We start from the raw sequence: 13,825 nt of genomic DNA, 5'->3' as shown, positions 1-13,825 counted from the left end.
ATGGCCGACGTCCACGAAGCTGGTGTTGTCGCAGATCCCTCCCAGATCGATGTCAAACTTTTCAACCGCTGGAGCTTCGATGATGTTCAGGTTCCGTTTTCACGAAATTAATATCAATTCTCTGTTTAGGGTTGGTTACTTGTTAATCATATTATATTTTGATAATTCTGATTTTGGGTTGCTGAATGAGATTTTTGTTTGGGTTATATTAGGTTAATGACATTTCTCTGGCCGATTACATTGGAGTTGTGGCATCCAAGCATGCCACCTATGTTCCTCACACTGCTGGTAGGTACTCTGTGAAGCGGTTCAGGAAGGCCCAGTGCCCAATTGTTGAGAGGCTCACCAACTCTCTCATGATGCACGGCAGAAACAATGGCAAGAAACTCATGGCTGTTAGAATCATCAAGCATGCTATGGAAATTATTCATTTGTTGACTGACCTGAACCCCATTCAGGTTATTGTTGATGCTGTCATCAACAGGTATTGCTTTTGTATTCTTTCATGGTTGTAGTGTGGATTAGGATATTATTCCTTTATATTGATTTTAGATTGAAATAGTTGAAAGTTAAGTAGCTATATTGATAAAGAAAAGTTTAGTTCTCATATTTGTATTTAAATTTTTCTTTTTATGGATTTGAACCTTGATTTAGAGTATACACGGGAAGCTACTCGTTTTCTCGAACGTAATCTGGAGGATGGAATGATGATGATTGATTTCCCTATTGGTTTGATGGCCTGAATGATGGCATTTTGTATTAGCTCTATCTGACCATTCTCCGTGTTTTATGCATATTCGTCTATTTTTTGGTCATTTTTAATAAGATTTTGTTGATTGAAAACTACAGTTTTCTGGAAAGAAATTCCCTTCCGGAGGGTCAGAGCGTGTTAGTTTAAGTCATAGTTGGTGAATGACACAATAATTGTTTATTTCTTAGTTGTTTTGATAGCCTGTATGATGACACCTGTGTTGGTTTTGTTCATTATAGGTAATTACTTCAAATAGAATCAGTGTTGGTTTTGTTCATGTGTTCATCGCCTGTTTAAAAAAAAAATGGTTACCCACCTGTGTGTGCATTAGGTAGTTGTTGTATTTGCTTGATTATGTCGTGTTGGATTAAGGGTTGCTCAAGCTATTATCATGTACACAAAGCGGTATGGATACGAAGTTTTATATGTTTCTCGAACAATTTGTTTATGGTGGACATAATGCATAAACATTGAATATTGTATTGTGGGTATTGTTTTTGGACCGTAAACTGTCAGCCTCAAATGAACTTATATGTGTATGTTACCAATATGTAATTCTTAATGGGCATTGTAATTAGCTATGAAGACTTCATTACAACATGTAATTCTTGATGGGCATTGTCTTGAATCCAACTTAAATTAACTTTAAAATACGAGGAATATATCTGACTTTCTTTTATTGTGTTCAATTTTTCTAGTGGTCCCCGTGAAGATGCAACAAGAATTGGTTCTGCTGGAGTTGTAAGGAGACAGGCTGTGGATATCTCACCCCTTCGCCGAGTTAATCAGGCTATCTATCTTTTAACAACTGGTGCACGGGAAGCTGCATTCAGAAATATCAAAACTATTGCAGAATGCTTGGCTGATGAACTTATTAATGCAGCCAAAGGGTCATCCAACAGGTAATACTTCTCAAATTCCATTGTGGAGTCTGATTGTTTTTATCTTCTCCACTCCGATTATTCTTTTTCTAATTTTGGTGGCGTTTAACTGAATTTCATATTCCTTTTCAGTTACGCTATCAAGAAAAAAGATGAAATTGAGAGAGTTGCCAAGGCCAATCGTTGACCAGCTTGTGGAAACTATATTTGCAGATTTTTGTTTTGGTCTATGTTTCTTCATTTAATATTTGTGGATCTTTTGCTTGCATTAGTTACTTTTTAGCCTTTTTTTGACTGCCGGCGTAGCAAGTTATGAAAGATTTTGTTGCTGTGACTAGAATCTGTGTTCTAAGATCTTGAGTTTTAATACTAGTGTGTTTCATAAATTATATACTATGATAATTTCCATGGTTGTTTTCGAATTCGGCACTGTCTTGTTTTCCCGATAACAGTATGGAAATACATTGGCAGAAAGTAAAAAAATTAAAGGTCTGGCAGACGATAATTACCCAGAAACCCAAGATGACACAGTAGTATGTGCAATTTGTTACTTTTAATGGTGAACGTGCATACCATTGATGGTGAACAAACAATTTAGCAAGACAGTTTTCTTGACTGTAATCTATTACGGAGGACGATGTGGGGGATTGCAACCATAATTTCAATTTTTTTGATTAATTGTTAGAAGAATCTCTAATTGGATGTAAATTGTTATAAATTTGTGTTTGGAGTGAATTATGATAATTCTATCACGTGTTTGAATCCGTCAATTGATTTTATATTATTTTACTCCTTAAATTTGTTTCTGATTTTAATTTTTTTTTCCATTTTCAATTTTGTTTTCCAAAATTCTCCTATTCTATCCAATTAAATAAATTAGATTGGATATTATGATCGTGTGTTTAGAAAAATAGAATAGATTAATCGTTATTATACATAATTGTGAAGAATACAGTAATGGATGGTAATAGCTATGTTTTGGGTGTTACAATTCTTGGGATGATAATATTATTATGAGTTGGTTTTGTGCGGGGTATATTTAGCACAAGGATCAAAGTTTATCTTAACTCTAATAACATGTGTCAAAATGAGTTGGTGTTTGAGTTAAACTGAGTTTGAAAAAAATAGTATTTCATTCATATGGTTTAATTTTTAATCCGGAGTTGAACCGTAGTGAGTCAAGTTCTCTTATCCATTCATCTAATTTTATTTTAATTTTATTTTAATTTTATTTTAATAATTTATGATCTTATGAAATTTTAAAAAAATACTATCCGACTCATTATATGTGGATTGTATTATACATTTTTTTTATTATTTTGAATTGGAGTTAACTCGTTTAACCCATCAATTCGTTTAATTCTTTTTAGTTTAATTAATTTTTAGTTAAAATAAGTTTAATTTTTCTTTAGTTTAACATAGTATAGTTAACGTTAGTTTGAGTACAGTTCATTGACAAACCTGTGGTAAATCATATCGGATCGAGTCGGATGATCCATTTTGACAACACTATTTAATAGAAATTAAAATGAAAATAACTAATTAAAATTATCTTAAATTTAATAGTAATTAAAATGAAAATAACTAATTAAGAAAATTGAGAGTGATTTATATATATAGTTTCGATTTTGCGTATGCTAATATATCAGTCTTTTTGTACTACTCATCAGTCTTTTTGTACTACTCTTTAATTTATTTAAAACTTTTAAGTTTTAAATGATTTCTAATTTATTCAATTTTTGTGTTATGTGTATTTGCCTTATTTAATATTAAATTTAAATATGATTCTATAAATTTGAGACATTATAGTTGTTAGGATATTTGTTTTCTTTCTAGTAATATAAAACTACTGGAAGGAATTATTCTTCTTAATTTAATAGTGTGATAATTGTAAAAGATGTTTAAAGAAGAGTATTCTACTTAAAAACAGTTTATCTTAAATCAAAGACAATTATTTGTATGTACAATAAATTAGTAGTAGTTTATCAATAATTTATTAATAAAAAATAGATTATTTTATTGAATACACTAATAATCTTGAACTCTATCGTTTAGTGAAATATGCTATCTATCATATATCTTTGTACATATTATATAATTTTAACCTATTTTCTTGTGATTCTTATTATATATTACTTGAGTATGAATTTTTAACTTAAATTAACTTAAAAATGGTTAAATAGGTTTTTATTATATATTACTTGAGTATGAGTTTTTAACTTAAATTAAGTTTAAAATGGTTAAATATAAATATTGTAACTTTGCTTATTTTATCGCTACATTATAGTAAATTTTATTATTTTGTATTGTTATAAATGTGAGAAAAGAGATTTAGATGATTATAATTTTTATTATTATTATTTTCATTTTTATTTTCAGATTAGTCATTTATGATTGATCTAAATAATCTAAGTATCATTCTTTATATTTAAATTATAATAACAACATTCATCCCAACACAATATTACTTTCAATTTTCGTATCAAATGAAATTAATAGTTTCACTACTACTATATTCAATTCATTGTCTGATTATATTAGTATTCCCATAGCATTTGATCATTGCACCTTAATCGTTTTTAATATTGAATTATGTTAAACCTCCAAACACATTCTTCAAATAGTAGAACAAGGTTCAAAACTTTTATATATATACACATAAAAATGATTGAAGTCATACAAAAATCCATTGATTAATTACTAGAGAATGAAATTAATAAAAAAAATGAAATTAGAACACAACATTCAAAATTATAATATATTAGTAAATTTTGAAATTAGAAAACAACATTTTAAATTAGAATATATTAATAAAGTGACATATTAAGAATTAATTAAAATTTACACTAGCTTTTGTTACTACTCATATATCATTTTATTACTTACACCTCACTTTAATAAAATAATATTTATTCATAATAATAGAAAACAAGTTCTTTTAGATTAAATTTTGGTTATATATAAAAGATAAAATATTTTATTGCTAAGTACATTTTCAAAAGGGGATGTAGCTCAAATGGTAGAGCGCTCGCTTTGCATGCGAGAGGTACAGGGTTCGATCCCCTGCATCTCCAGAACCTTTTATCTTTTCATTATATGAGATATGAAAAATATTTATTAATAAATTCAATTTGTATACTATATTTTTATGTGCTTAATTATGAGATCTTAATTTTCCTAAAGTGCAAAGTATGGTAGATTTATCGAGAAAACAAACTGAATATTATATAAAGTACTAGTTTCTCTTTTGTAAAATGTAAAGTTGAATAGAAACTACTATATAACATTCCAATTCATAGAAAATGATCAAAGAAAATTTACAGATATGAAGAGAGATGTAGAAACATGTTGTTTCAAGTGTGTGACCAATGAAACATACATCACAATTCTTTACAAATCGACCACGAGGAGCGTCCCTTTCTTTGCTGGCACTTACAAATCGACCACCGTTGACAGGTTTTCAAGAGACAGCATTAATCCATTCTCTTCTGACCCTACATTTTCTACATCAAATTTGGTGGACCAATAAACTTTATAAAACTGTAGAAAACTCATCATACAAGGTCTGTTATCAAATAAATACTCTGAATAACCATGATACTTTCCATGACAGTTGTGTTTTTTTCAGGAAAACCAGAACTAATAAATATGATCTTTGTTTTGGAGTGTGAGAGAAGTCATGGTTCAGGTGTGTTCAGTGTTTCTTCGTAACTCACTCGTACACATAAGTTTTCACACTGATAGAATATTGTTCACTTTAGACCAAATTTACGGATTTGTTTTACACATAAGTCTTATCAACGATAAGATATTGTTCGCTTTGAGTCAAACTCTCACGAATTTACTTTTAGTATCGCTTCAAAAGACTTTTTATTAATTGAAGTATTTTATGTGTATATAAATTCATGTTCATTTCTTATTTTTTGTGACGTGGAACTTTGTTTGTAGCTAACAAGAATAACATATGCTCCACCACCCATTTTTTGTTTTCAATCTTTGCTGCCTCAAGTGACTCTTCTAGGCTCAAAGCTTCGAGTAAAAAATCTTAAGAATACACCCTTTAGAAGATATTCTATCTTGAAATTGATGAAATAAACAGTTATACGATAAATTATTTGAAAGCTATATAGCACACAAGATGAGGAAGAAATGTCTGAAACATATATAGGAACTTGAATAGCTAGTGAAAGACTTTCAAGAAATCTGTATATAACTTTCCTCTCAAACACATCCTCCCTCATTAATTATAGTCAAATATGGTCAATAAAATAAGCAATATATATGTTTTTCTAAAAATGGTTAAACATTAAATAAAATAGTTGTTATTCATACACAATGTCAACTTTAAAAAATACTGTCAAAACTTAATATGAAAGGAAGTGTGTCAGAATTGGGGATGAACTTCTTTATACCATAATGGCGTCATGGCCCAAAAACATTTTAATACGTATTATACTTTGTAAGGTTTTTAATAGAATTTTTTATAATATTTCATAAAGTGAGTCTTTTTTTCTAAAAATTTTATTTTATTTTTTTTAATCGAAGGAGTCGATTTGATTTTAAAAGTATTAATCTAAATTCTTTTAAAGAGAATTACTTCACTAGTGGAAAAATATCTTTCTATGATAACTTATTATGACAGATAAAAATTGATCGATGGCAGAATCGTAATAAATGTAAAACATATTATGATGAATTTTTTTATCCGTTATAAAATATACAGACTTATTATGACGTCCAGAACTATGATGTCAAGTTATCCATCATAATAGATCATTTTTATCCGTCATAAAAAGCATTTTTTATTAGTACTTGCACAATCAAATTGTGTTGTATAAATATGATTTTGTTCTGAAAAAATCATTATATTCATGGACAATTTTCGACTACGGAAATATATGACGATTTCTATACACGTTAAAGTCCATGTTGTTAGCACTTGATTTAATTAACACTGATTATATTTAATCAAAAGAAATTATTATTTTCTATGACAACTTCAATTAAAATTTCTTAAAAAAAATATCATAACAAAACTCGTGCTACTAAGTAACGATCTCAATGTGATTTATTTTTAAATTGAAGTCTTCAGACTTCATTATAATTGATTACGAATTGAATTAGTAATCTTATGTCGACTTTAATGTAATTGAATTTTGAACTATAATATCTTTAATTTTTTGTTTTATGTAGTTAAATTTGTTATTTATTGGTTGTACCATTTTTTTTAGCAGATATATTGTTGGTGTATTTGTTTTTGGACAGATGTTTCATGAGCATGGGGAACTGAAGCTTCAAAAAGCAGGCTGAATTTAATAATTTTCTTGAGGTAAATTAAGAATAAAGAACAAATAGGATTGGATTTAATAGCATATATAGGATTCTATGCTGGTAGTGTACAGGGTGTAGTGCATGGCTAGGACGATCATTTTGTTCCTTCACATCAAAATCGGATAGACGATCATGAAAAAAAGAAAGTAACTTAACAATTATGGAACGTTGTAGAACTAACAGACAAGACATGCTGGTTAAGGGTAGAGATGTTCGACCATAGTCAAAAAATAGGTTTGGTTACAAGGATTAAGGTAAATGGTAATTAGAGGTATTAGACTGAGATTTTGTTGTGATTAAGGTTTTACTGATCTCACCTCTATGCCAAAAACTATTTATAGAGGTCAAAAGTAAGAGGGAGGTAGGTGATCGCATTTACTATGCATTTAATATTGTTATTTTGAACGTCTGTATAAACAGTTTAGTGACTTAAGTATCGGATAACCTTTGACAGGTACACTTCTAGACGGTAAAAGGAAGGAGGCAAAAAAAGTAGTAACCGGACAACGTCTTAGGAGAAATTATTCAGGTGTTGAAAGTGACTCGATCCCATACTCAAAACATAGAGGAGTAATTTTTTTTCCACTTTTTAAATTATGCTTTAGCATATTCTAATAAATTTAGTTAAACTTTGCTATAATTTGATCCCAAACATTGTTCCGTTCATGCACATTCGGACCTTTTAATTTATCTTCAAAATTCAGGGTGTCTTTGCTTAATATATTGTGGCTTTAAGTGAAGTCATGGATTTCTTTTAATTAAGTGTAATTAACATTAATCAAATTAGATATTCATCACGTAGAATTTAACTTATACAGAAATCATTATATGTTTCGACGACTTCGATCCAAAATCACTTATAAATATGACAATTTTTTCAAAACAAAACCGTATTTACATAATACGATTTGACTTATAATATTTTTGTTTAGAGAGAATTGAGATTGATATTTTGAAATCAAAATTTGACTATATCTTCCACTATAAAAAACCAGTTTTTTAAATTATTAGTAACGGTGAGTAATCAACTAAGTATTAAGTATATGGTATACTTTTAATGGAAACTAATCTTATAATAATTATATAGACAAAATGATTTTAATATTACACTTTATAAGTTTTTCTTTTCGCTAACATCAATGTTTATGATTTCTTTTAATCATTATTAATATCTTTCATTTACTAATTGCCCTTTCATAAAATAAAGTAATTCTTTTTTATCAAAAAACTCATTTTCTATGACTTCTATATTTTATTTTGTACCAGAAAGATTATAACTTAAACCTACAAATTTTTATCGCATGTAAATTCTTTTGTAAGATCAGATGTAACTTAGAAGAAAAAAATAATAATGTTTCTTAAATTTGTTTGAAAGATAATACTTCATATTTTGTACAATTATTTTATAAGAAATTTGTTTTTAAGATCTACAATTATCAGATTCCAGCTGGTCCTAAAAATTTATTCCTGCTACCGTGGTTGCCTACTTCTGCACGTACAGTGAGACTTCCAACTTTTTCCATTTTTTACGGCAATTTGGCCTCTGCAAAATTCTATGCCGTTGAATAAGCTTTAATTTTTTTTATTATGAGTTTTTAACAATTTATTTTAATAATAAATTATATATTAATATTTTATTAGTTTGTATATTTGAAATAGACTAACCATAAGTTTGTGATTATAAAAAAATTATTAAAAAAACATTTTTTATTTATTTTAGCTGAAGCATTTATATTTAGTATTTTTTAATAGAATTGTTTGTACAAAAATATCAAATGGTTCTAAATTATTATATATCCATAATTTCAAGTAACAAAAAATATTCCAATTATAGAAATAGATAATAATCAAGTCTTCATTAATCTTAAATTGTTGATTAGATTAAGTTTGAAAACATTAAAGAAAAAAATAAAGAAAGGACCTACCAACTGCCACCGATATATCCAACACAGGTCCCACCCATAAACAAATGTACCTTTTCATTTATTAGCATTACCTAATTCTTTACTATGTTGCTTCACTAAACATCTGCCAACTATCAACGGTCAAGATTCAACGCTTTTCGTCTCCCAAGAATCACAGCTACCTTTCCTATAATACCCACAACCATCACCCATATCAACTAACCAACAAATTTCCCTCAATACTCTCTCACATAAATTTCTCATTTCCCCACCAAAATAACCAGCAGAGATGGTGTGCTTCTGCTTTCTGGTGGACCAGCGGCGGGAGATGCAGCGGAGCAAGCCGGCGGCCGGAATCTGCTCCCGGTGCGGAGGCGGAGCCAGTGTTGCAGACATGAAGACGGCCACAAGGTTCTGCTGTGTTCCCTTCTACTGGAAGTCGTGGAGAGCCATTGTTTGCACTTTCTGTGGAGCCGTTCTTCGCTCTTACCAACACTGAATCCATTCATCCATTAATAACAAATTATTATCATTATTATTTTCTAACACATGCGCATGCGAGTGTATTCATTCTAACTTCCAATCCTTCCTAATTATTATTATTGTGTATTTATTCTTTATGTCTTGTTTGATTTAAGTTTGCTAGATAGGTTTCTTTCCATTGTTGTCTTAATTGGAACTCTCTCATTGTACTTGGATTCCCATAACCTAATGATATATTATGAGAAATTTCTTCCAACACTGTCTAATTTGTTAAATCCCTAAATTATGTGTAGTTTATAGGGAGGGGTAACAGAACGATGAAGAGGAAAGAGGAGGTAGAGAGTGAAATTTGGTTAGGTAAAGGGAAGGAATGCAGTGATGGAATTGATATGAAGTGGAGTGACAGAGAGGACAAGCTGTGATGCAGTAAACTCTGTTCTTCTGAAACTGTACTACTCACTGCAATTTACAACTGCTATAAAGTTGCTAGCTGGCTTTTTTCACCTTTGCCTTATTTGGAAAGAAAGAAAATGACATTTTCTTTTTTACGTTATAAGTTATTTTTTGATTTAATACCGCCTTTCAATATGTTCTTACTTTTGTTCAATTGACTCATTTTTTTTATGACGTTAATTTTCTAATTGTGCTGGTTACGATGTTAATAAGTTTTTTTTATGCTTTTACTTATCCAAATGTTATTTTGATATAATGTTATGTTAAAAATCATGTCATCATCGTATACAATAAGGACTATAATAAACGATTTAAACTTGAATATGTAATTACTATGAACAAAAAAAATTTAATTGAACAGTTTTTTCAAAAGATGGGATCGATTGTTATGAAAAAAAAAAAAGGTAAGACCATATTGAACAAATCCTGTCAAATTAGAGACCAAAAGCAGTATTAAACTTTTTTTTTTTTTGACTTGTTGAAGAATATTTTTATTATTTTCCTCCATTTAAGAAATAGATTTATTTTCTGGAATATATATATGAGCACTGGGATAAAGAAAAGAAAAGAGGAAAGAAAATGGTGCTGTGAAAACAAATAAATGAAGGAAATTAAGAGAGTAGCAGCTGGTACAGCAGCCTAGTTATAGCAATAGAGTAAAAAATGTCTTGAAAACAAACTAGTAGCTACAGCACACGGGAATGAAAATGTTGAGTATTAATGAATATTTTGCGTATACATCCTTCCATCTATCATCATGTAACTGACTCACTACCAAATTTAATGGGAGAATAGCTATGCATTATTCAATTATTAGGCCAGTTAGAATTTCGATTTTTTTTATTAGGTTTTTGGTGATCTTCTATGTGTGTGTTCAAAATTTATCCTTAAAATTTAAAAATAAATAAATATAATATTTTTAATAAAATTATGTTATTTTTAAATGTGTCATACGACATTCAAAGCTAATATTTGAACAATATATATCGTTTGACAGTTTAAAATGTAAAAATAAAATAAAAATAACGTTGATAAGATATTAAATGTTAAGAATCCAAGTCCTACATGAGAAAGTAAAGTAGTATATAAAAAGTGAAGATGTATTATTTATCAATTAAATTCATCACAATAGACTTATACGAGTAAAATGGTTACTTTAACGAAACTCAGTGGCAACACTAAACATATCAATTAATTACATATAACTTAGTACCATGCTCAGAATTGACCTTTTCCAATTCAAATTAACGTTGACTTGATTCACATAAATTGATGAAATAATTCTTAATATATGACAATCATGTATGTTCGTGTAGGAAGAAAGCATATATAGTATACATATTTTGATACATAAGCAAGTATTTTTCTAATTTTATTCCCTTAGAAGTTAGGCATGTGGGTGAGAATTTAAAGTTTAAATGCATGTGACAACCATGCATGAGATGTGATATAGACAAAGGACCACAAATTGTTGTAGAAAACAATGGGTGTTGAACATGGAAATGCAACAGAATAGTTAATGCAGTAATGGTTTTTCTGGTTTCAAATCAAATGCTGTGACAGTACCATACACCAAATTGACAAGTGTGTAGGGTTTACGTAACTCATCATCTTCTAAAATGGTGAGAAACAAGACAATTGTAATTCCAATATGAAGACCACATCCATCCTGAAGTATCTGTTTAGAAATAAAAAGTAATATTAACGTTTCTATTTTGTAATCGTTGCTTCTTGAGCAATTATTTATGTTTTAGGATTTTCTGTTTAAGTGGATTCTATTTTGCTGTTAGAGATAATTAATTATCCTTGTTTTCTTGTTCTCACTGAAACTTATTTAACTAAGATTTCAGTGGTTTCTATTAGATTAGAAAAGTGTGTAATTGTAAATAGTTAGAAATAACAAATTCAAGAAAGAGCATATGAAAGAACAACGATATATTGAACACGAAAATTATATCATAGTGAGTTCATTATATCTAATTCCAACAAAAGAAAAACTATTCATAATCATTTAAACATACACATTTGAAGCAATTCCACTAGTGCAAAAACGTTGTTTAACGTCACTCAATAGATGTCGGTTTGTTGATAATCCGACGTATATGAGTGGACGGTGGCATTATCGTAAATAGCTTGGTAACGTAGACGTCAATTTCCAGACAATGCGACATCTATGATATTGTAGACGTCCCAACTGCTGCAAAAAAACGTCTAATGGCCTGAGGTAGGTCAGAAGACAGTCCCGTGACGTCAGTGTTCACGGGGGCCGACGTCTATAGGGATGCAATTAATGCTTTCACCTAATTCCCAGGCGCTTAGACGTCGCTTGGTCAACAGACGACGTCTACGGCCTGAATGAAAGGCGGGAAGATAAAAAATCTTCATTTTAGACGTCGGGGATCTGCGCACGCGACGTCTACGTGCCTGTAATTAATTAGATTCACCAAATTCAAGGGTCATAGATGTTGGTTAGAAGGGGCACCGACGTCTATGTGCCTGTAAGTAATGATGTGTATCATTATAGACGTCGGCCCCCCATCACAACTGTCGTCAACATCCCTGACAGGAAATCAAATGTCAATCGTTTCAGCTTCCTAGACGTCGGTTCCCATTGTTACCGACGTCTAGTGGGATTCAAAAGGTCAGTTGAAAAGTTAACTTGGACGTCGAATTAGTAACAAAACTGACGTCTATAGTCATATAGACGTCGGCTATCTGGAGAAACCAACGCCCAATTTCATTTTAAATAGACCGCAAACTCTTCACGACATTCAGTTTCTGATATCTTCCTCTTCCTCTTCTCCCTTTTCTATCGCGACACTATTCTTTTTCTCCCTTTCAGCACGTCTTCTTTTTGTTGCGGCATTCTATTGTTGTTTTTGATATCTTTATCGTCTTCCTCCTTTTTTTTTTCTCTTTTGCGACATTGCATCCCAGGTGCGCGGTTTTTTTTTATGCTTACCGTTTGTTTAGTCTTTCATCGATTATCTTCTGGTTCAACTGATTAAAATTTGCTTTCTTTATGTTGTGTTTTAGTGCAGTTTTGTTCCTTTCTTGGGATAACGTAGTAACACATTCTCCATTTGCTAGCTGCCTCCCAAAAATAACGGCGTCTTTTGAATTTCTTTTGATCGTTTCAACCCAAAAACGATCTTGGGTTTTTGTCTAGTTTTCGTTTCACGGTGATTTTTCCCTCTTGCGGATGAAAAATGGGACTAAGCAACCACCCAAGTTCGGTTTTGGGTTGAAGGGACCATAAGAAATTCAAAAGACGCAAGCTGTTTTTTTGGGGAATGTCAATTTAATACAGGGGCTGACTGATGGGGAATGTCAGCAGGTGGCAGGGGGAATAGGCCGCGGGTGGTCAGAGAACCGCGGCCGAATGCCCCTGCCACCTGCTGACATTCCCCAAAAAGCAGTTGGGAGGCAGTTAATGGGAGTCTGAACGTTGGGGAATAGGCCGCGGTTGGCCAGAGAACCGCGGCCTATTCCCTGGTCTCAGTAAATTCTAAAATTTTCAGAGTATATGCCGCGGTTCAGCGCCCAACCGCGACATATAAGGTAAATAAAATTTCAAAAATGCCATTTTGTATTTTTTTTTAAAATGAATAGGCCGCGGTTAAGTGTAGAACCGAGGCGTATTCTCCCTTTATGCCGCGGTTAAGTGTAGAACCGCGACAAATTCTCTTTCTGAGAGTTAAAAAAAAACTTTGAACAGTTTTTTTCTTCCACACGATTTTCAGAACAGAAACGAAACCCCACCCCCCACCGCTGCAAGCTTTTCTCCATCCAGACTCTGTTTCTCCGTCCATTATCGTCTCCCTCCGCCTCCCGAATCGTCATCGTCCCCGTCTGACGAGTGCTTCTCCGCCGCCGCCACAGTGACGCCAGCCCAGACTTCTCCTCCGCGACTGTGCTCTTTGCCACGTCCCTTCTTCTCCGCTGCGCCAAAACCAGGTATTCCACTAAACTTGTTTGATTTTAATATATGCTTGATTGCTTGCTTGTGATCAAATGTTATT

The 13,825-nt window shown here is 31.2% G+C and overlaps 2 protein-coding genes and 1 non-coding gene across 3 annotated transcripts; all 3 read left to right on the top strand.

The window, feature by feature from the left end:
• On the top strand, positions 1-2,054 carry LOC106754183 (40S ribosomal protein S5). Its single transcript, XM_022777876.1, has 4 exons — positions 1-90; positions 213-484; positions 1,450-1,653; positions 1,765-2,054. The coding sequence occupies exons 1-4, from the start codon at positions 1-3 to the stop codon at positions 1,817-1,819; spliced, it is 621 nt and encodes a 206-aa protein (XP_022633597.1). The 3' UTR covers positions 1,820-2,054.
• A 2,579-nt stretch (positions 2,055-4,633) lies between these two features.
• Positions 4,634-4,706, top strand: TRNAA-UGC. The gene has a single exon. It is a non-coding gene; the product is annotated as a tRNA-Ala (tRNA).
• Positions 4,707-9,080: 4,374 nt separating this feature from the next.
• On the top strand, positions 9,081-9,606 carry LOC106754254. The gene has a single exon (XM_014636255.2). It carries the CDS (start codon positions 9,157-9,159, stop codon positions 9,364-9,366), a length of 210 nt encoding a protein of 69 aa, XP_014491741.1. The 5' UTR covers positions 9,081-9,156; the 3' UTR covers positions 9,367-9,606.
• Positions 9,607-13,825: the final 4,219 nt, after the last annotated feature.

Source organism: Vigna radiata, unplaced genomic scaffold, assembly GCF_000741045.1.
Source record: "Vigna radiata var. radiata cultivar VC1973A unplaced genomic scaffold, Vradiata_ver6 scaffold_86, whole genome shotgun sequence".
Lineage (NCBI taxonomy): Eukaryota > Viridiplantae > Streptophyta > Magnoliopsida > Fabales > Fabaceae > Vigna > Vigna radiata.
The sequence above is the reverse complement of the archived record's forward strand: the minus strand, read 5'-3'. Positions and strand labels throughout refer to the sequence as shown.